General features: G+C 42.3%; 1 protein-coding gene across 2 annotated transcripts in view; it reads left to right on the forward strand.

Moving 5' to 3' along the window:
* The first annotated feature begins 6846 nt into the window (after positions 1 to 6846).
* Positions 6847 to 23132, forward strand: part of LOC131500900 (cytochrome P450 3A12-like) — a 37129-nt gene continuing 20843 nt past the window's right edge. Inside the window, exons 1-7 of one of the 2 annotated variants that reach the window (XM_058710483.1) lie at positions 6847 to 7035; positions 11950 to 12043; positions 14081 to 14133; positions 16377 to 16476; positions 20270 to 20383; positions 20877 to 20965; positions 22295 to 22443. In XM_058710483.1, coding sequence (XP_058566466.1) covers positions 6965 to 7035; positions 11950 to 12043; positions 14081 to 14133; positions 16377 to 16476; positions 20270 to 20383; positions 20877 to 20965; positions 22295 to 22443 — 670 coding nt within the window. In that variant the 5' untranslated portion in view covers positions 6847 to 6964. The remainder of the gene's footprint in view (positions 7036 to 11949; positions 12044 to 14080; positions 14134 to 16376; positions 16477 to 20269; positions 20384 to 20876; positions 20966 to 22294; positions 22444 to 23132) is intronic. The other variant, XM_058710482.1, reaches the window with a different exon arrangement.

Raw genomic sequence — 23132 nt, forward strand, 5'->3', positions numbered from 1 at the left:
TCAAACTCAGTTTACTGTTATCTTTATTTTTGTGGAGTTATGTCTCTGTTTCTCACATAAGAATGTAAGTGATAGAATATGCTAGGTCTTAATGTCTTGTAGTTTTGGTGAATTGACTTACCTTCATTTGACTTCAGGTGAAGTGCCAGAAGCACGCACTGCTCTTAAAGTCAGCTGCTCCAGGTATCAATGTTGTCATGGCCATGGCCACATTATCCAAACTTTGATCCTACCTTTTCCAGTGACTTGCAAATGGTTTACATCATTAAGCCTCATGACCCTGGTACTAATGATTAATTGGACTATTTACAGAGTAATGTGACCTCTGCACTCTCCATGTTACTAAAATTTGAAGGAAGTTCTTCAAAAAGGAGATTATGCCATCACTCTTGCATTCCTTCAAAATCACCATGCCAACCATAGCCCTCTTAAGCCCAAGAATATAGAAACGAAGAAGTTGTGGCTCCTACACAAGAGGATCTAATAAATTACTTGGAGACACAGAAACATAATTACTGTACATCCAGTGTGCCCCAGGTCCCCTGCTCCATCCCATGAGAGGAGAATGGATCAGTATTAATTTGCTGGGATCCATAACAAAGTACCACAGACTGAAGAGCTTCATCTACAGAAGTTTATTCTCTCACAATACTGGAGGCCAGGAGTACAATCAAGTGGTTGGCAAGGTTGGTTCCATCTGTGGCCTCTCTCCGTGGCTTGCAGATGACCATCTTCTCCATGTTTTCACATCGTCTTCCCTTTGTGGATGTTTGTGTCCTGATCTCCTCTTAGAAGGACACCTGTCATGTTAGATTAGGGTCCATGTTAATGACCACATTTAACATCTTTTTCTTCATAAAGACCACACTTCCAACTGCAATCATGTTTTGAATTGCTGGCAGTTAGTACTTAAACTTACAGATTTGGAAGGGACACAATTCAGCCTATACCAGGATCTGTGTAGAAACCCTATGGGCCTGCACATGACTATCACAGGAGAGCTAGGGGACCTGCAGCAGTGAATGTGAACTCTCATCAAAGCTGGGTGGAGGGTGGGGCTGGATCCTGCATGCCAGTGAGAAGGGCCTAGGTCATCAGGGGCAACTCCCAGGCCTGATCGGAGCATGGACACAGCTTCAGACCATCAAGGACCCTCTGTAGAACCAGGACAGGGATCAGGTATCACCTGTAAGGCCTAGGGTAGAGAGAGGATCTGAGGCCCACTTTTCTAGCCCAGAAGTCACACCCCCAAACATTCTGAGCTCATTCTGGGAGGAGCAGAGAAAGGACAATGGGGGACAGGATCAGAAGACTGAACTCAGAAAACTTGTTACCCAAGTGACCAAGAAGTGGTTTTATGAAGAAATTCTCCCTCCCCAATCTCACCCCAAAAAGGGTCTCATGGGGATGATGATGTCATCTATGAAAAGTTAAAAAGCTACATTGTCTTCAAGCATCTGTGTATTTTCAAAAGCACTGTATCTCTCATGTCTGCAATTGGAACCATAACACTGTTGACCAATTAAGAAAGATAAAAGAGGGGTGCCTGAGTGGCTCAGTCGGTTAAGCCTCCGACTTCAGCTCAGGTCACGATCTCACAGTCCGTGAGTTCTAGCCCCACGTCGGGCTCTGGGCTGATGGCTCAGAGCCTGGAGCCTGCTTCCGATTCTGTGTCTCCCTCTCTCTCTGTCCCTCCCCCGTTCATGCTCTGTCTCTCTCTGTCTCAAAAACAAATAAACGTTAAAAAAAAATTAAAAAAAAAAGAAAGATAAAAGAATCAGAGAACTGGAAAGAGTCTCACCGTTCAAATCCAAGGCTTTAATTTTACAGATTTCTCATTTAATCCTCCTAACAGCCCCTTGAGGAAACTGAGTCTCAGAGGGATTAATGACTTCCTCAAGGTGAGAGAGTAGAAAAGGTGGCGTGTGGCTTCATTCACTATGCTGTGCTGCTTCCAGATGAACTTATTAATCCCAGACCCACAAAAGGCAGGGATGAGATGGACCTCCCAGACCCACAAAAGGCAGGGATGGTTTGAGGCTATTGTTGGCCCCACTGCTGTCCTCTCAGGGCCTACACACTGCCGAGCACACCATAGGTCTTCAGTAAAATATCTTGAGTCTGTTTGGGAAACACATATTGGAAATAGCACGTGGACTCCACCAGTACCTCTCATCATCCTGTCATTTGGGAATTTCCCAGCATCAGCTATCAGGAGGTACATCTGAACCTCAAGCATGTATAGAAGGTCAGCAGGAAGGTTCTTGTTTCGGATTTTGTTCAGATCCACAAACATTTCCTAGGCACTGCTCTGGATCAGGTCCAAATGTGCCCTGTTGGTGGGGAAAAGTCAGACCCTTGAATAGATAGATTCAGTATGGTGGAAGGTCAGCCTCAGTTCTTTGAGAGCACAGAGAAGGAGCACTTGTCCCCAAAAATGGTTGGGAGGAGCTGATACCTGATTGGGGCTTCTAAAAACTTATTTTACTAAAAAAATCAAATGTATAGATGTACATTCTTTAAAAAGTTGAACAGTGCTAATGGTAGTTTTAACAAAACCAGTGGCATCTTTTTCCACCTGATATCTTTCTTGGTTTTCTCCCTCATTTCTGTAGAGGCCATCTCCTTGTAGCTTTCAGAAGAATAATGAAGAGGAGTTAATTTTTGTTAAAGAATGTGCATTTCTGAATATATCTCTGCTCTACCCTCATGCTTGATGGATGATTTGAGCATAGAATTGCTTGATGGATGATTTGAGCTAGAAGTTTCTCCATGAACTTGTAGACATAGGGACTTGTCTCTACTATTGCTGTTGAGAAGATTCTGCCCTTCTGGTTTCTGATTCCTTGTACTTGACCTGGGTCTTGCTCCCCTGACTCTTTCTGCAAGCATTTGGGATTTTCTTTTTCTCCCTGGTGTCTGAAAGTTCATGACAATGTGCCTTCATGAATCTGCTGTCATCCATTATTCTAGGCAGAGCTGTCCAAGAGACCTTTCTGCAATGATGCAAATGTTCTGTATCTGTGTTGTCCAATATGGTTGTCTCCAGCCACATGGGGGTATTGTGCACTTGAAATGTGGCTGGAGTGGTGAGGAATTGCATTTCTGATTTTTTCTGTTTTTAAATAAATTTATATTGAAATCTAACCACATTGTGTTCAAGGGCTATAGCGGGTGGTGCAGTGCATTGGACTTTCAATCTGGAGACTTTTGCTCTTCAGTTCTGGGAAATTTTCTTGAATTATTTCATTGTATGTAGTCTCTGTTCTAAAATCCCTATTGGCCAGATGATAGAACTCATGGTATTACTCTCTAATTTTCCTGTATTTTCCCTCCCATTTTTTGGAGTGAATTAGTTACATAAAACTAACCTGGTGAACATGTGTTTATTTAAAGTAAGATATTTTATCCTTTATTGATCTCTTTGGATTAATATTATTTTTTAAAATATTATGTTTGAATACAGTTTAAAATTTATATGATTAGTGAGATTTTGGGCAATTTGTGCTCAAGTGGAATGCCTCACTCAAATTGCTCTGGTCATAGTTCTGCCTGGAAATCCAAACTGAATTTTATAAAAATACTGTGTTGCTAAGGAGGGAATGAGCTCTCCTTACTCCTTTTGTTTAGTTCTTTTTGGGGGTTAGCTTTTATTGACCTACAAGGCACTCTACTTAGGGAACTGTTTAGAGACAAATTCTGCCCACTAGGAGAAAGAGGATGAGAGGAATCTCATCCCAGTTGGGCTTTAGGTCCTATAAGGGTGAGAAAATACGAGGTGTGGTGGTTCTGCTCCAACCCCTGTGTTTACGCAACTGGACAGGCACTGTAGGCTCAATGAAGTCCAGGAAATTAAGTCTCTAAACATTAACATTCTCAGTAGCTCCTCACAGGCAAGGAAGTAAAAAGAGCCATTTAAACATAATCAGTAAGAAGGAAAAAAGTAAACAGTCCACATCCACCAAACACCCAACCTTTTAAGTATGTTCTAATTAAAACTTGAAGTCAAGTGTCCTACTCTTGCTAAAAGAAAATATGTTACATTATTTAGAGTTATTTTATAACTCTTGTCCTCTCTCACCCTTGGACTAAACTATTTTAAGGATTCATGTGGAGTGACCGTTTCTAAAAGGCCTGCAGAGGGTCTGGTATCTGGCTTAGCAAAGTCACCATATATACCAAATACTATTACTTTATTGCAGGTATCTTGATTTTAGCTCAATGTTTGTGTGGTTATTGGTTTAGTCTCTCTCCCTGTTAGAGTGTTGGGTTCATATAGTCTATATAGTCTTGGCCCAGGGACCGAATGCAGCAAGTGTAGAGCCCACCCAACATCTAATGACAATGGGAGAGGTGCTCACCTCCTCCAATGCCAGGATGTTCACAACCTGTCACTTTCTCACCACTCCCACACAAACTGTAGGGCCCAGACACCCACACTTAAATACCACATGGTTACCTGGAATTGGCAAGATCAAGTTTGGCCTTACTGAGAAGAATGGGAGTTTTCCCAGTTAGAAACAGACACTTAAACTTTCCTTCATTTTTGCACACTTGAGACTATGATCTGTGAAATTTGAATGTGATGCACAGATCATTCTAGGGCAACACTGCTTCCCCTACTGTGAGCACTTCTCTTGGCCTGTGGAAGTCAGGCCATGCTTCCCCAAGGAGATGTCATGTGAGCTAACAATACAAAGGGATGAGAATATTAGACAGCTGGGCTCCCTGCATCCCTGAGTCCTGACAACTTATTCACCTACACTGATATCTGAGCCTAAGTCTTCCCTAAATATTATTCAATTCAATTTTGACCAGTAGCTAAGGAGACTAAGGAAGCTGATAAATCCTTCACTGTTAAGGAGGATGCATAGTTATTCTTACTTGACTGTACCATAATTATCTTAGTTTCTCTGTCTTCAACTTGCATGATATCTGAGTCTGAGATCTGTTTTTACCACATGCATTTGGAACCGAGTTTGGAAAGTTCATGATGAGCGTATTAGTATAGGAAGGAGTAGATGAGAGCCATGGAGTCTATGGGGTGTTCTTCTGACACACAGTGTCTTCTTTCATACAAACTCTGAGGATGCTTCAAACTCTGAGGATGTGAGTCTTGTCATGGCAGGTGTTCCTTTGTGGAGAAGAATGGGGCACAAAGCTCATGCTTCTATTTTTCTCCCTTGCAGACAAATCCATCTGCATTGGTTCAGTGCTGGCTGCATTGTAGTCCCCAGCAATGACAAGCCTATCACTTTTGGGATAGATTTCAACCAGCTGCAGCAGACTCTGAGGTGAAGAGGGTAGGCGGATGCTCATTTTAAGCTTAGTTATGAAATAATCATAGCTGAGCATGGGGTTTGGAGAAGGATAAAAGTCTATTAGTTCCCACAGAGGCTTGGTTTCCAAGTACAATAAAAAAGGCTTTGTGTTTAGTTGAGAGCATTAAGTTGTCAAGAATTATCAAATGACAGGAATCGTTCCTTGATTCTGTGTACCTCTCTGCTGGGGAACAATACTCTTAGTACCATCTTGGCTAGCATCTGTATTCCCTGCTAAGATGAAGCAGAGTCCTTTGTTCTGGAATTATGAGGGAGCTGCTGTGCAGGTAGCCAAGGATATAGGGACAGAAATTTAACCAGTTCACTGTTGCAGACTTGGGTCTATTTCCCAAGTAGGGACCCTTATCAGGGAAGGGCAAACGTTGAATATCAGTATTGCTGAGCACAGTCTCCCTTTATGTTCACTTATTTACAATATGTTTTTGTGATCAATGGCTGTTGGAAATACAATTGCAGTCACTGAATCTCAGTCTAACATCTGTAAACAGGGAAATAGCATGGCCCTATGGAATGGTGCCCAGTGAAGGCACCAAAAGGGGGCAGAAATATTTCAGAATCCATGGGACTTTCTCTTCTACTTTTCCTGGGGATCATCTTCCAGCTTCCCATGTCTGTCCTGTGTTGGTATTCCAGCTTGGAGCCATTTATTTCTTAAATGGAGCAGGACCCCATTGTCCCAGAGATTCCAGAGGTATGCCATGCAATCCATGGTTTCTCAGGACATGCAGACACAGAACATGAGTCAGAGTGATGAAAATGAGCTGATATAATTTCCAGAGGCTATGTCCTCATATCTCTCCCAGCAGGTAAGTGGCAAGGTCATCAGTGATCTTCCCACAGGGATATTAGGAAGCCCAGTAATTTCACTTCTACCAACTCAAGTCCACCAACCTTTCTGGATCCCCCCCTGAGCATATATACTTTTATGGAGACTAGGGACATAATGTTGGTAAGTACCCAGACTGTGCCTTTGAGAAGCTCTCTCTCTGTAAGGTAAATGGATGTAGAGACCAATGATAGGGATGGAGGGTACAGAGAACAAGAATAGAACTGGGGCTCATGGGACAGAAATTTCCCAGGGCAGGAGGTTGGTGAGGACAGACTCAAACAGAGGAGATTCTGTTAGAGCTGGGTTTGAAGGATGAGTAGGATCCTTCTAGGCGGCTCAGGGACATTTTTAGGCAGAGGAAACTACATGGGTTTGAGTAGACCCAGCTTGTGTGAAGGGTTTCAAGTGTTTAAGGGTACAGACAGTCATGGTGACAAGGGCAACTTAGAGATTTAAGGACAATGGTTTTACATGAACTTCTGTAACCGTTGGGATTACTGATAACACTGATTGAGTTGTTTATTGATTTCCCACAAAATATTGGCTCAAGGGAGGTCAAACTGGCAATGTCCATGATGCTTTGCCAACACTCATGGGTGTAGAGCACCTACAGGTGGAACACCAGTGGCCCTTGTACTGTCAGTAGCTCCAGCCCTACCCCCTCTTCACTATATATATTCCAGCCTCACTGAATCACCGCTGGTGGGAAGGAAAGCTCCACATGCACAGGCCAGCACAGACTGGAGCACACTGCTGAAAGAGAGTAGAGGAGATTGGCAGAGGGAAGGTGGCCATGGACCTGCTCCCAAGCTTTTCCATAGAAACCTGGCTTCTCCTGGCTACCAGCCTGGTGCTCCTCTATCTGTGAGTAACTGTTCAGGCTCATCACCTCTGGAACATTGCTAATCAGCAACCTCTACCCCTTTTTCTTGTCTGTTCTGTGGATGAAGAGTTAACAAAAGGAAGTTCCTGAAGTGTTGGGTGCTTCAAACAAGCTAGAAACACATAAGGGGTTATTATTGACCTCACCCAGATCTGCAAAAGTAGTACCCCCATGCCACAACTCCAATTTCTGTAGCTAGGAGGGCTGAGAGACATTATTTTCTCCTGGGATGATCTTCTGTTTCACTACCAGTTGGGACGTAAACTGTCGCGACCGGCGCGACAAACACTGAGGTCAGGGTCCTGAGGGTAGGGGAATGTAAGAAAAAAAGAGAAGAGAAAGTTTGGGAACAGGAGGGTCCCCTGGGCTGATGGCCCAAGTGACGGCTTTATTGTTGCTGTACACAATCTTTTTTTTTTTTTCAATGTTTTTTATTTATTTTTGGGACAGAGAGAGACAGAGCATGAACGGGGGAGGGGCAGAGAGAGAGGGAGACACAGAATCGGAAACAGGCTCCAGGCTCCGAGCCATCAGCCCAGAGCCTGACGCGGGGCTCGAACTCACGGACCGCGAGATCGTGACCTGGCTGAAGTCGGACGCTTAACCGACTGCGCCACCCAGGCGCCCCCACAATCTTTTATAATATAAGACTCTTATGGATCAGGTCGTTCTAAGAATAATCAGGTTTCACATGATCACTGCCAGCCAAAACATTTAGTTCTGTGTACCTTGTGAACTTTCTGAACGGGTCACAAGACCTTGTTGATAGATTGCTAGCAAAACACAATTCCCATGTTTGTTTCTATCTGACTCGGGGTAGAAAAAGGGAGGTAGCATTACTGCCATCACCTGCAGACCACAGGCTTCAAGAACTTTCTCAGCCTTGACAAGGCTTTCGTATGCCCTTGAAAGTGGGGGAATGGGAGGGGGAACCACCGGGTTGGCTAAGTCAACAGGGAACATTGCTTGACCCAGTCTCAGCCTGGCACCGGGGCCCGGCCCCCCACAGTAAACCTATCAAGCAAAATTCACCTGAGGAAGATTAAGATCAACAGACCCCTGTGCCGTGGAGTCCTCACCCCATTCCAAGATCTGGGGATTCTGGAGGCAGAGGGAGTAGCTTGGGTCTTGTCTCATTATCTTCACCTTCCTGGTCTTTGTCTGCTGCAGGACATGTGTAAAAGGATTGGGCCTGTGTCTCTCAAGTGGCTCCTGCTCCCCTCCCTCCCACCACCAAGCATCATGTACACAAATCACTGGTACACTCAGACTTCCAGGGGCTGGATGTGCCTCACCTTCCTCTTCAGAATGGACTCTTCCCTCTTTTCTGTGCCCCTCTCCTGACCACTCCCCGACCTTGTAATATGCAGAACTCCTTACCCTAAATGAGTACCTTTAGAGCTGAAGAGACTTGGCAGAAATCTTGAAATTCTATTCATTTCAGGTTTTCCTTCTAGTGTCTGGGAAGTTTAGCATCAGTATAGAAATTTCTTCCTCCCTCAATATGAAATCTGCCAGCAGGCTGCAAAGACATAGCCCTGAAAGCAAATTTGGATATTAAATATGTTTTTTCCCTCTATGTTACAGTACAGGAGGAAAATAAAAATCATTAGCAGAGGAATTCCTTTCAGTGGTGGGTTTCCCAGTATCCTGAAGCAGGTTGGGAAAGGACTTAGTTTCCAGTTGTGGGTAGGAATGGTCCCCTCTATGTCACATTTGACCTCTATCTCAATTTCGCTTTCTTTAAGAATAGAAAGGCATGAGGATGTGAACATAGGACATATAAGCCTGATTTTCATTTTCTGAGAGAAAGGTTAGGAATGCTGGGTGTGACAACATGTTCTGTCCCAATGACATTTAAATGTAATTGATGTGGTTTAATTTCATTCTTTTTAATACTAGGGTTTTTACTGAGATAAGACTATTTCCAGCTTGTTCTTTCTGAAGTCTAAAAGGAGGGAGTTCGAGCCCCGCGTCAGGCTCTGGGCTGATGGCTCGGAGTCTGGAGCCTGTTTCCGATTCTGTGTCTCCCTCTCTCTCTGCCCCTCCCCTGTTCATGCTCTGTCTCTCTCTGTCCCAAAAATAAATAAAAAATGTTGAAAAAAAAAATTTTTAAAGGAGGCTGTTAGTTTAGCCTTTGTGATTATAATGGTGCATAAATAACTTCAGCCTTCTAGAGTCATGTTGGGAATATGAATTTAGTGTACACATGCATACTTCTATGATATAGGTTGTGTATATGTTTACAAATGCCCAGCAGGTTATTTTAACCTCTCATCACAGGTGAGTAGTAAGACAGCCTGTGCTGATGTGAGAGGCATCCAGGGCTCAGAATGGAGTGGGAGAGTATTCCTCCCTCATAGCAGACCTTCCAGAGATACTCCTTGGTTCTGGTCCCACAGGAGGTCATCACAGGACCACAGGATTAGCATCTCATCTGCTTGGGGCCAGGGAACAGGGATACCATGTGAGTCATACTGTGTCTGGTCTATCTGGCAGTGGGGCTGTCACTGGTCTTTGCCACCAGGCAAACAGTATGTTATACTTAAAAGACACTGGTGTAGTCAAGAGTCAGTAGCTGTAGACAGGGCCCTCTGTCTGTCAGTGCAATGTAAAGGCACTAAAAATGAGTCACTTTACTGTTAGCCTCTTCATTTGTACCAACAGCAGCATTACTCTACCAAAAAGAGAGAAGCTGGAATGAATCAGAAAAATTCATCTAGCTCCACCTCTGCATTGTATTGGAGCCCTGTGAGTTTAGACCAGATCTTGCCTTGTGACCAGTGTTGCTGACACATTCACTCAATTGTTTGGCCTCACTTGGGAGTTGAATTAGCATGTTGATGGTCCAGAAGCCAGAATTGATTTTTTAAAAAATTTTTTAACGTTTATTTATTTTGGAGACAAGAGAGACAGAGCACAAGTGGAGGAGGGGCAGAGAAAGCCAGAGACAGGATCTGAAGCAGGCTGCAGGCTCTGAGCTGTCAGCACAGAGCCCGATGCGGGCCTCAAACCCACAACCATGAGATCATGACCTGAGCCAAAGTCAGACACTCAACCAACTGAGCCACCCAGGTGCTCCCAGAATTGATTTTTTTGTGTTGGTGATGGCCACCCGTACTTCTGACATCTGGTGCACAAGTGTCAAAGTGTTCTAGAGGAAGGATCTAAATATCCAGCTGGGTCGGGTTGAGGTGTCTCTGCTGGGTCCCTCAAACATGTCCTTTCCTGCAATTTGGGGGGTTTATTTAATCACGTAATATTAGAAATGCTGGATGTGCACAAAATACTTGGTACCTGTAGTGTCTAAAATGCCAGCTTAGAAGAGGAGATGAGGAATATCTCTGGAACGTTTTGTCCTTATTCATTTTATGTTGCATAACACATATTCTGCTATGAACTGGAGGTATGTGAACTCTGTAAGGCTCCCTATCTGTTAGCTGAAAGCACTTGCAGGGTATGTAACCATTTCTACTTAGCATCCTTTCCTACCACTTTCTTAATTTGCCTCTATGGGGTTAGCCCTGTAGGCCTAGTGAGTTTATGGTTAAAACGGTGTTGGCAGCCTCTCCTTCCTCCACTCTGCTATTTCTCAGCAACACCTAACAGTAAGGCTTGCAAGGATCCAGAACCCCCAGTTGTGGGATTCCACAGGAAACTCCTGAAGGATGAATTGCAGGCAGTCCTGTATTAGGGAGCACCACCTGTAATGGACTTTTGAGATAGTTGATGCACAGAGTCAGTAAACTTAGTGACCATCTTGAAAAATTGAGCAGGCCTTGCAGTGTGCTGAACAGATGAGTATCTCAGGTCAGAGGACCAGATTCCACAGGGGGAAGAATAGCCTGGGGATGGATTGTTTACTTACTGATCCTTTAATATGGTATTCATTTGGGCACATATGGGTCAATCCCCCTTCTCTGTAGCTGAAGAGAACCAGAATGCCTGACAACAGAGACTTGGGTGGACCTGATGGGATCTCACTTTTTAGTGAGGCCAGTTGAGCCTTTGACACAGTTTTCATTGTACAGAAATAAGAACACTGTGGTTGCTCAAGACTTCTGTGAAGATAGACTTAAGAAGGGCCTGATCCAGGGGCGCCTGGGTGGCTAAGTTAGTTGAGCGTCTGACTTTGGCTCAGGTTATGATCTCACTGCTTGTGTGTCCAAGCCCCTGTGTCGAGCTCTGTGCTGATAGCTCAGAGCCTGGAGCCTGCTTCAGATTCTGTCTCCATCTCTCTGCCCCTCCCCTGCTCATGCTCTGTCTCTCTCTCTCTCTCTCTCTCTCAAATATAAAATAAAACGTTTAAAAAAACGTTTATGAAACATTAAAAAAAAAAATTTAAAAAGAAGGACCTGATCCAAAACACCAACAGGGACTACAATGAAGGAAAAGCAGAAAGGTCTCTCTGAGGAAACTGCTAAGAACATTTTATTGGTAGACTCTCAGTAACCGTCTGGTATTGAGTGGATATATTTAGTAAAATATCATCATTCATCAGAGCAGGAAAAACATTTTCTCTTTCTCATTCTTTGGAGAGTGACAAGCTCCAAAGTCATGGCAGTGTCACTTACTAAATAGGCATGAGTGAATTTTCTGGAAGAATTCAGCATGAACCTTGTAGGAGCTCTCAATATGGAAGCATTTATCAAATGTTCAGTCTAAGATTTGGGATGGTGAAGTTTCCAGCTGCTTTTAGCTAATCATCATCATTCTTTGTGGGTCTCACAGTGGAGATGGGAAAGGAGATGATGAGTGAATGTAATTATTGCTGTTTGGATTGCTGTTACTATTTCTTGACTACATGTTACCTCCTCTCTTACCTGTTCTAGTTGTATCAGTGACTGGCCAGTTTCCACACCTATTTCACCATTGCTTTCTCTTTCACTTTACAGATATGGGACCTACACACATGGACTTTTTAAGAAGCTCGGAATTCCTGGGCCAAAACCTCTGCCTTTTGTGGGAACTGCTCTGGGGTACCGTCAGGTGGGTGCTGTTTGAGCTCCCAGCTCCCTCTTTTGCTTCTTATGTTTGCAAATCCCAGCTTAGTTCCATATTAAAAATGCTCCTCCTCAGCAGGAAGTTCTTAGGTTTCAGACTTTCCAGAAATGGTGTCATAGTCTCCACCCAGCCTCCTCTTTTGCTTACTATGGTTGCAAATCCCAGCTTAGTTCCATAGTAAACATGATCCTCCTCAGGAGGAAGTCTTGGGTTTCAAACTCTCCAGAAATGGTATTACAGGCCCTACCCAGCACATGGCCAGGTATAGCTCAGGGCTCTCTTGTCTGCTGTTAGGAGCCTCAGGTTTTCCCTCAGTTGGCAGTCCAGCTCTCTGGCCACTTCAGCCCAGGACTTTTTGTTCCAGCTTGTGAGCATCATAAAGAGGCTTTTCTTTCTGGCAGGTACAGATTCCCAGGAAGGCATAATGGTACTTGGTATTAGGAGAAAAGCATCAAGTGGGTCCCTGGTACTGGCTCATTAAGCTCTGTATGCTAAAGTCAGACTTTTCTGTTCATAGCATGAGCTCTTTGTAGCCTCCTTGTTTTCCTGGATGTCTCTGGAACTTCAGTTTATTAGGCAACCCAAGATTCACTTTTGGGTAATTTGCACATAATTGAATTATCTCAAGAGCTGGCCAAAACCCACCCCACCCCTATAGTTGTTTCCATGGCTCTAACTCACCCTTTGCCACCTGTGACATCTTTTGACATTTGAGAGGTTGAACTAGAGCTCTTGGCTTTACCTCTGTATCTTCAAAGAAGGCATCCTATGGGTGACTTCAGCAGGGGGGAGTATAACTGAGGCAGTATATTGCTTATCTATTGTTTTCAGACTATAATTCTAAATGAGTTGTGTATGTGTGTATGTTATTTTTCACACAAAGTTAGAACCACTCATACAAAATCACTAGAAAAGAGATGCTTTGACAAAACTATTAAAGACTTAATGTACCTGAATAGAATGTACCAGCAGACACACAGACTGAATTTTGGTAGAGCCACTGTGTCTAATCCAGCTCTGATGCCTCACCCAAGGCCTGGCTCCTGAACAGAAGGTAGGAGCTCATGTCTTGAAGGCCAGCAGGCAGAGTCTATATTACAGGCTGCTCTCTGCCTTGGAGTTCCTTTCCTGCAGATCTGAGACTTATTCCTCAGATCCTACCTCTCCTGGCTCTCAGTGTCCAGTTATTGTTAAGAACTTACTGGACTTTTTCCTTTCCAACAGAGCAGTAATCTTCTTTCCACTTTTCCAGATTAACTCCTTAGTACATGCATCCCAAGACGCACATTTCTGGAACCTTCCTTTGTAAAGTGAAAACATCAAATATCACAGCTGAAACATAGAGACAGGAAATTTTGTTGTTTTCTTTTTTTGAAGTGACATGAGTGAAAGCTCAGAGCAAGTGTTATAATTTGCACCATCCTTTGTGGAGGGGTGACATCATCCCCTCTTTTCCATGTGAGAACTGGACAACTGGAAGCGAGTCCACTTTGTCATTCATCTACTCATCTCTCACTTTCTCAACAAAAGTCTTACACTTTGTAAGTCTGCCAAACTGAAAGAGGGCACAGGAGTCTTAATTTCCTAAATCTACTGAAAATCTAGTAGGGCTCATGAGATCAATGAATAGAGTGGTAACTGAGGGTTGTTCAGGCCATGCTGACTTTCCCTCAGCTTCTGTTTTCTCATGATGCCCTGAAGTTAATAATTCAGATGGTTATGAGATTTAGAGACAACTCATGCACAAGCCAAACATGTCAGAAAGGCAAGGGTTACATAGTCTTCACAGACAAGTAAGATGTTCAGTATGAGCAGTATTAGTCAGTTCAAGGACTTGAAATTCTCCGTTTCATGTCTCTGTTTTCTCTCCTTTCCCGTAAGATGCGTGTGAATAAGAGCTTCCCTCTATCTGCCAGTGAGAAGTAGTAAGCCACATTTCACATGATCTGGGTCCTTTTTGTGCCCATTAGAGGTAAGGCTTAGTACATTTAGATTAATAATACATTTTCTTTCTTCTTGCAGGGCTTTTGTGAATTTGACAAGAAATGTTTTAAAACATATGGAAGAATGTGGGGGTGAGTATTCTGGAAATTTCCAGTGATAGGCTTTTTATGATGAGGCCCTCATGGTGTGGACAGTTTCAGTCGAGAGCCCCTTGGGATGAAGCCCTATAGTTAAAGCTCCTGAAACCTCCCCTTCCCAGGAATGCATGTGTCACCAGGTGTACAGGTCCAAATATGAATCTGGTCAGGAGAGCTGCAGGGTATCCTTTATAGTTTGGATTAATATGTGTTTTTGGTAGAAGGGCTGTTGTAAACAGAATGGAAAACTATTTCTGCTCAGCTCTTTCTTACTCTGTCTGAAAGTATGTAGTTTGTTTTGTTTTGTATTTTAGTACTAAGCCAAGACTTTCCAATAAAACTATAGTCAAGTATTTCTTTTTCCAATTCTATAGACTGGAAGAGTTGTAGGAAATTTCCAGAGCACAGTGTTTCCCTGGTGGGCTGATGGACTTGGGATTTTGTAGTATGGCCTCGGCGGCTTGCAGTGGATGTTCCCAATGAGGTTGGCTAGAGGTTTGCTGAAGCAGTGTGAGAGGTATAGTGTGGTGCTGGGATGCTCACAGCCAGTGTTGTACCTCTTTATCTTCTCTGGTCAAGTCCTCAGAATCCATAGTGCTCTGCTGAGTTGGTGTGGCCCATAAGCAACATGGCAGAATAGAAAGAACACAGATCTCTGGATTGCCACTGGTTTATCTCCAGTGTCCCTCCTACGTTCAGTACTGGTCAGCTCTGGCTAGAGTCAGTGTTACATTGTGGGCCCCAGTTCTGTATTTAGTAAATGGTTCTCATGCTTGGCTATGGATAAAGACCACCTATGAGGGCTTGTTAAAAATGCAGATTCTTGGTTTGCATCCTCCATTAACACAGAATTTGGAGGATGTGGGGTGAGGTGCAAGAATCCAAATTTAACTGGTAGTAGAAGTCGTATTAGGGCTGTGAGATCATGAAAAGAGAGGGTAACTTTAAACCACTGTCCCTTGTCCATGCTTGTGTTTTTTAACAAACAGGATAAGACGTGGGAAATCACCCAAGAAAGATAATCAGATTGATGGGAGAGCCAATCTAAGTGCCACTTCAGTAACAACTATTACTGCTTCAACACGAAGTATACTCGACTCACACTGAAACCTTCTGAGTTTTAGAATACTTTTTGCAGATGGGGAGCATTTAGTGCAGTGGTTCTCCTCCATTTCTATATCTGATCACAAAGCATTTGAAGTTCCTTTGTAACATCAGAGGAAGAATAGGGGACTTATGGAAAATCTTCCATTTTGTTCTAACAAATGCAAATGATTTGTAGTAGAAAACACAATGCCAGAGGATGCTGTAATTAAGCATAATCTAAACCTCATGCCAGTGGCTGGTTCCCATTAACTGGTCATATGGACAGTCAGGAGGTCAGGGTTAATTGGGATGGATCACATATAAGGAGTCAGCTTTGTGTGATACATGTGTCACAGTGGACTTGCCCTGCTACCAAGGGTTGTCACCTATATGGAGCCCAAGGGACTCACACTTGGGACCCACCTATAAGAAGAAATATAAGTAATAAAGGTAAATATACCTAACGTGATTTTTACTCTCTATTATTACTCTGTAACATTAAAGTGAATGTTTCTCTGTATTACTTTATTCTCTTTGTGTTTTTTGTTCAAAATTTTCTCAGTCAATGCTACCAAGAATATGTCTTTAATATTTAAATAATACTTCCTTTAAAATGTAACCAGAAATCATATTTTAGAGAATAGGGCAAAGAAGTGATTCATAATTTTGCCATCACTTTTTGAGTATTTCATGTCTTTATTTGCAGGCACATCTTACATGTTTGTGATCACTGTGCCTACAATTTTCATCTAATATTGTATTATGTGCATTTCATGTGTTTGATATATCTTCAAAATTATAATTATTAGTGACTGAGTGGGTAGAGTCTCTTTCATTATTTTTTTGTTCTTAGATAATTTACTTGCCTTCAGTTATTTATTAACCTTTTTTTGATAATATATAAAATTTTCAAAATGTTTGAAGTACTTCTAAAATATTTGAAATATTTTTAACATGCAAAAATTATGGAGAATAGTCCCAGAAACAGCCATGTACACACATAGACTTAATAAATTTTCCATTGTTATTTCTGACCAAGGTCTCAGAGAATGGATTAGGTAACATCAGGTTAAAAGTCTGGACTTCCAAGAGTGGCTGCCACTGCAGAAACTGGCACGTTAAATTTAATCAGCTCTGTTTTCCCGACATAGGTTTTATGATGGGCGGCAGCCAGTGTTGGCGATCACAGATCCAGACATGATCAAAACAGTACTAGTGAAAGAATGCTATTCTGTCTTCACAAACCGGCGGGTAGGCATGGATTTATTTTAAATTTACATAGTTATTTATAAAGCTTTTATTTCAAAATAATAATGGATTTACTGGAAATTGTCCCGGGAGGTGTCATGTCATGTGGCCTTCAAGCTGTTTTCTCTAAGATAATATCTTGCTTAACTATATAGGACAGTATCAAAGCAGAATTTGTCATTGGTTCTAGCCACAGAGCTTATTCAGATTCCAGCAGTTTTATGTTTACCCATTTATGTGTGTGTGTGTGTGTGTGTGTGTGTGTGTGTGTGTGTGTGTGTTGCTGTCTGAACATTTATCTTACTTGTAGGTTAGTGTATCTATCACCACAATCACGTTACAGAGCTGTTCCATCACCAAAAGTCTCCCTCTTACTATTCTTTTGTAGGCATGGTGTGTAGCTTTTCTTTTTGTTGTATCAGGGTGTTCAGCAGAGCAAACATTGTTTTTTATTTTCTTAAGACCAGTTTATTCATTTTTTCCTTTTATGGGTTATGACTTTGGCATCAAGTTTGAAAACTCTTCACCTAGGCCTAAGTCCCAAGGATTTTCTACAAGCATTTAGTTTTATATTTTACATTTAAGTCTGTGATCTGTTTTGTGTTAATTTTAATTTTTTTTAACGTTTATTTTATTTTTGAGACAGAGAGAGACAGAGCATGAATGGGGGAGGGGCAGAGAGAGAGGGAGACACAGAAATCGGAAGCAGGCTCTAGGCTCTGAGCCATCGGCCCAGAGCCCGACGCGGGGCTCGAACTCACGGACTGTGAGACCGTGACCTGAGCTGAAGTCGGATGCTTAACCGACTGAGCCACCCAGTCGCCCCTGTTTTGTGTTAATTTTAGTGTTAATCGTGAGATGTGAAGTTTAGGTCAAAGATCTTTGTTTTTGGCCCTTGACTGTCTGTCTAATGACTCCAGAACTAGTGTGAAAAGGCTGTACTTCCTCCACTGAATTGCTTTTGTACCAATATCAAAATTCAGTGGTGCCTCTGTGTGTGTGTGTGTGTGTGTGCGTGTGTGTGTGTGTGTCTCATTCTCTGTTCTGTTCATTGATCTCTGTATCTATTCCTGCACTGGTCCCAGGCTATCTTGATTACTGTAGCCATATAGTACCTCTAAACATATGTCCAGTGATTCCTCACATTTTATTTTTGTTAGAATTGTGTTAGATTTCCAGCTGCTTTGTCTTTCCATACAAATTTAGAACTTATCTATGTGTACATAATAGCAGAGACTTCGTAAGATGTGCCTCAAACCCATAGATACATCTGGGAGAAATTTGTGTCTTTACTAAGTCATGTCTCTCAATTCATGAACACACTATATGTTTATTTAGGTTTTCTTTGATTTTTTTCACCAATGTGTAGCTCTTAGCACAGGAAAAACATACATGTTTTATAAAAATGTATACCTAAAGTATCTCACCTTCTTTGAGTGCTTAAAATTATTATTGTGTTTTTAATAGGTTTTGACATGTTCTTGTTAGTATACAGAAATGTGGTTGGTTTTTGTGTTGATCTCATTTCCTACAACCTAGCTTAGTTCATTTATTAGATGCAGAGCTGTTCTTTTTTATATTCCTCAAGATTTTCTACATTGACATTATGTCACTTGAAATAGGGACACTCCTATTTTTATCTTTCTATTCTGAATGTCTTTTATTTCTTTGTGTTGCTTATTGCACTAGCTAGGTTTTCTAGTACAATGTTGAATAAAAGTGGTTAGAGTGGGTATTCGTGTCTTGTTCCTGATGCTGGGGGAAGCATTAGGAACTAGTAAGTGTCTTTTTTTTTTTTTTTTTTTTTTTGGCTTAAAGAACTCCCTTTAGCAGGCTTAGTGGTTATGAATTATTTCCACTTTTGATTGTCTGGAAATGTTTTATCTCTCGTTTCTGAAGGTCTTTTTTTCTGGGTAAAGTATTCTTGAATAAATCACCCACTCTCTTCTGGCTTTCTTTTTTTTTTTTTTTTTAATGTTTTTTATTTATTTTGGGGACAGACAGAGACAGAGCATGAACGGGGGAGGGGCAGAGAGGGAGGGAGACACAGAATCGGAAACAGGCTCCAGGCTCCGAGCCATCAGCCCAGAGCCTGACGCGGGGCTCGAACTCACGGACCGCGAGATCGTGACCTGGCTGAAGTCGGACGCTTAACCGACTGCGCCACCCAGGCGCCCCTCTTCTGGCTTTCAAGACTTCTGCTGAGGAATCACCTGATAGACTCAGGGGTGTCCTCCTTGTATATGATGAGCTCCTTTTCTCTTACTCCTTTCAAGATTTTTCTTTGTCTTTCATTTTTGACAATTATATTATAATGTGTCTTGGTGAAGTCTTTTTTGGATTCAATCTTACTGGGGACTTTTAAGCTCATGTCCCAAGATTTCCATATATTTCCCTAGGTTTGGGAACTTTTCAGCCATTGTTTCTTTAAGTAAGCAGTCTTCCCACTTTTTCTTTCTCCTACTGGGTCTCCTGTATATGAATATTATTTCATTTGATGGTACCCTATAAGTCCTGTTGGCATTTTTTTTCCAGCCCTTTTCATTTTTTTCCCCAGTATGACTGGATAATTGAAAATAATCCATGAGAGCATGATGGGTTCAGGCAGTTGGGGGCCACAACATCAGCAACTGCATGATCCTTGGCAAGAGTAATGGAAGGTTCTTGTGGCAACAGTGGGTGTTGGGATCTTCAGTAGCACCACCAGATCCAGCACCAGGGGACAAGCAGAATGGTGGCCAGAACTGGTGCTATGTACACAGTCATTGGAGGGGGTGCTGAAAGCAGGCACATGCCCAAAACAGGGTTGGAGCCACCAGTGGGGTCCATCACCAACTTTGAGCACACAGGTGGTTTCAGGGGCTAGCCACTGGTGTGTGCATGACAGTGAGAGCTTGTGACTAGAGTCCATGCTGGCCGTGTATATGTGTATAGCTTCAGGATTTAGCTGTGGACCCTTGTGGTAGAGTAGTCCAGTGACAGGAGTCAGGACTGGCCTCAGGCACCTCAGTCATTCATCATTGAGGTGTTGTTAGCTGTAGGGTTATTAGATACTCTTTATGAAGTTGAGGAAGATGTCGTCTATTCCTAGTTTGTAAGTTTTTAATATGAATGGGTGGTAGAGATATCTGTATTAAAACAAAATACAGTTTTGGAAGATGGAAGAAAGATTCGAGTTTGTTGGCTGATAGGTCAGTCCCAAACTGAGAAAGAATTATCTCTCTCTTTTTCCTTCTGTCCCTTTGGGGAAATACAGGGGGAATAGATATCCACATAACTGCATCATTTCTTCAGAATAGCAAATAGATTCATAACCTTTTTAGTGTTAATTATGGTATTTTTTTAATCACCATAACAAGACATCTGTTTTGTGAGTTGCTCCTTCTGCAGACATATGCAAAGACAGAACTGGTCTGAGGCAACATGCAGCTTGCCAGAGCTATCTGGCTATATCTACCAATCCAATTATACTCTGCATAGGGTAGGACTAGGGGTTAATACTGTGTATTATCCTGGAGGAGTATTCCCTACCAGATTTCCCCAAACACATTTACACTAAAAAGGATATTGGGATATAAAGGATGGAAAGCACATCAAGTGGCTGGATGTGTTTTTCAGCTTCTCAGATGGGTAGGCATTTGGTGTAAATATCTGTTGAACATCTGACATAGGGCCTGCTACTCCGTAGATAATCACTAAATAATTGTTGAATAATTTCTATCCATTTGACAAATTTTCCACAACCTGAGACCTTCAAAACTTATATAAGGCAAAATGTCTTTTGCTTTGACGCTAGACTCTTGGTCCAGTGGGATTTATGAAAAGTGCCATTTCTCTGTCTGAGGATGAACAATGGAAGAGAATACGAACAGTGTTGTCTCCAACCTTCACCAGTGGGAAGCTCAAGGAGGTAAGAAAGGGAGGGTTTTCAATTAGAAAGTTAAGGAATACATCCGTGGGCAGGTAGGAAATAAGATTACAGTCCATTTCTTAGGGGTAGTTTGCTGAATTTGGGCTTCCTAAAAATGGTCTTTTAGCTTCATGTCCTGGAAGAGACATGATAAGATTTGTTATTAGATGTCCCTATTGCTTCATGCTTATGAAAGCTGTGTAATTTTAGGTCTTCATTCTTGGATTTAAATCAGGTGGTGTTGGGGCGCCTGGGTGGCGCAGTCGGTTAAGCGTCCGACTTCAGCCAGGTCACGATCTCGCGGTCCATGAGTTCGAGCCCCGCGTCAGGCTCTGGGCTGACGGCTCGGAGCCTGGAGCCTGCTTCCGATTCTGTGTCTCCCTCTCTCTCTCTGCCCCTCCCCCGTTCATGCTCTGTCTCTCTCTGTCCCAAAAATAAATTAAAAAACGTTGAAAAAAAAATTTTAATCAGGTGGTGTTGTATTTGTGTGTAGATGTTCCCCATCGTTGGCCAGTATGGAGATGTGTTGGTGAGGAACCTGAGGAAGGAGGCAGAGAAAGGCAAGCCCGTCACCTTGAAAGAGTAAGTAGAGCTGCACCTGCTGGGCTTCTGGCTCTGTCCTGACACTTTCCAGCTGCTGCCACAGAGCCAAACTCCCACTGTTGAGTTAGTGCAGCGAACAAACAGAAGTAGGCTTGTGGTGCTACAAGTCCAGTGGGCCACCCAAGAAGAGGTAGCACCCCTCAAAAGGCAGGGCGGTCAGGAGAGAGAGGGTCTCTTTTGTGTACGTGAGGCGGGATTAAGTTATCTGCTTGATTGTCCCCTTGAATATTCTAGAAGACAAAAATACATCGTTTCAAAAGAAGAAACATAATTTATCAAATCGTTGAGTGTAGAGGGTATGGAATGGTGGGAGGGGAAGGCACTTTGTACATATTGGTGGGCATTGAGTGGGGCAGGGAAGTTATTGTGTGGAACTTAGAATGACTTAAACCCCTTCCTGATTTTGTTAAGGATATTAGTAAAAAAAATATTAACTTTATGACCACTTGTCCATCTTTCAACCTTAGCAGAGAGAAAGCCCTGCTCATGGGATAAGGAGGGTGACTATACAATCTAAACTGTGATATTTTTTTAAATTATACACGATGAACAGATGTACATAGGAACTGTTCTAGAAAAACTGGTGGCATATGATCACTTAGCTATAGCAACCCACAAATAAATTTTGTAGTGATTTACTATATATTTTTTTAACTAGGAACATTATTAGGTCTTACATTTTCCAGATATGAGTGTGTCCTGAGGGAAAGCTCTGATCACTGGAATTGAGGAAGAAGAGTCTTTCAGGAGTCTTAGCAGGAGTGTAGAGAAGAAGGGATAACATTCCTTTCAGCACATAACATGTTGTTGCTGTTCACTAATGTGCTTAAGAGGAATCAGCTCTGAGCATAGATACTGTGGTGAGAGAAGGTCCAGATCAATTTTACCTTTCTTGACTCTTCTAGGAAAGGTTAATTATTCCACTGTTTGTCTTGCTCAGACACAGTGTTTATCTACCTTCTATTGCCTATACTGCAAACACACTACTGTAATTTATTTGACTTTGGGTCTCTGTTCCTTCAGGACAGAGCTCCTTGAGTTCAGACGTGTGTCTAACTTGCCATAGTGTCCCCATCACCCCTAGCACAAGGCCAGCAGTATCACTAGCATGATGCCTCTGCCGAATTCCTCATGAATACCTCATGAATGAGTGTGATGGCATATAGACTCTTCAGATTATCCAGAAGGTGGTTCTGAAAGTGTGGCTCTTATGTGGCCTGGGCATCAGAATCTAACGCTGCATGTATTGGATAGGGATAGTAAAGAGTTTCTGATTTTAATTATCCATGTCTTTCTTTCCCTACTCAGCATCTTTGGGGCCTACAGCATGGATGTGATTACTGGTACCTCCTTTGGAGTGAACATTGATTCCCTCAACAACCCACAAGATCCCTTTGTGGAAAATACGAAGAATCTCTTAAAATTTTCCTTCCTTGATCCACTTTTCTTCTCAAATAGTATGTAGATTACTATTTTTCTCCTCCCTTCCTTTTCTCCTTTTCTTTCTTCCTCCCTCACTTCCTCCCTTCCTACCTTTCTACAACAATTTTATTGAGCTATAACTTCACATAACATATAGGTCCTCTTTTAGAATGTACAATTCATAATTTGGCTATTGAGATAGTGCTGCTATAAACATTGGGGTGCATGTGCCCTTTCAAATCAGCATTTTTGTATCCTTTGGATAAATACCTAGTCAGGCAATTGTAGGGTCATAGGGTAGTTTTATTTTTAAATTTTTGAGGAACCTCCATACTGTTCTCCAGAGTGACTGAACCAGTTTGCATCCCCACCAGCAATGCAAAAGAGATCCTCTCTCTGCATTCTCGCCAACATCTGTTGTTGCCTGAGTTGTTCATGTTAGCCATTCTGACAGGTTTGAGGTCATATCTCATTGTGGTTTTGATGTGTATTTCCCTGATGACAAGTGATGTTGAGCATTTTTTCATGTGTTGGTTGGTCATCTGGATGTCTTCTTTGGAGAAGTGTCTATTCATGTCTTTTCCCCATTTCTTCACTGGGTTATTTGTTTTTTGGGTGTTGACTTTGATAAGTTCTTTATAGATTTTGGATACTAACCCTTTATCTGATATGTCATTTGCAAATATCTTCTCCCATTACGTTGGTTGCCTTTTAGGTTTGCTGA

This window comes from Neofelis nebulosa, chromosome 18 (genome assembly GCF_028018385.1).
Source record: "Neofelis nebulosa isolate mNeoNeb1 chromosome 18, mNeoNeb1.pri, whole genome shotgun sequence".
NCBI lineage: Eukaryota > Metazoa > Chordata > Mammalia > Carnivora > Felidae > Neofelis > Neofelis nebulosa.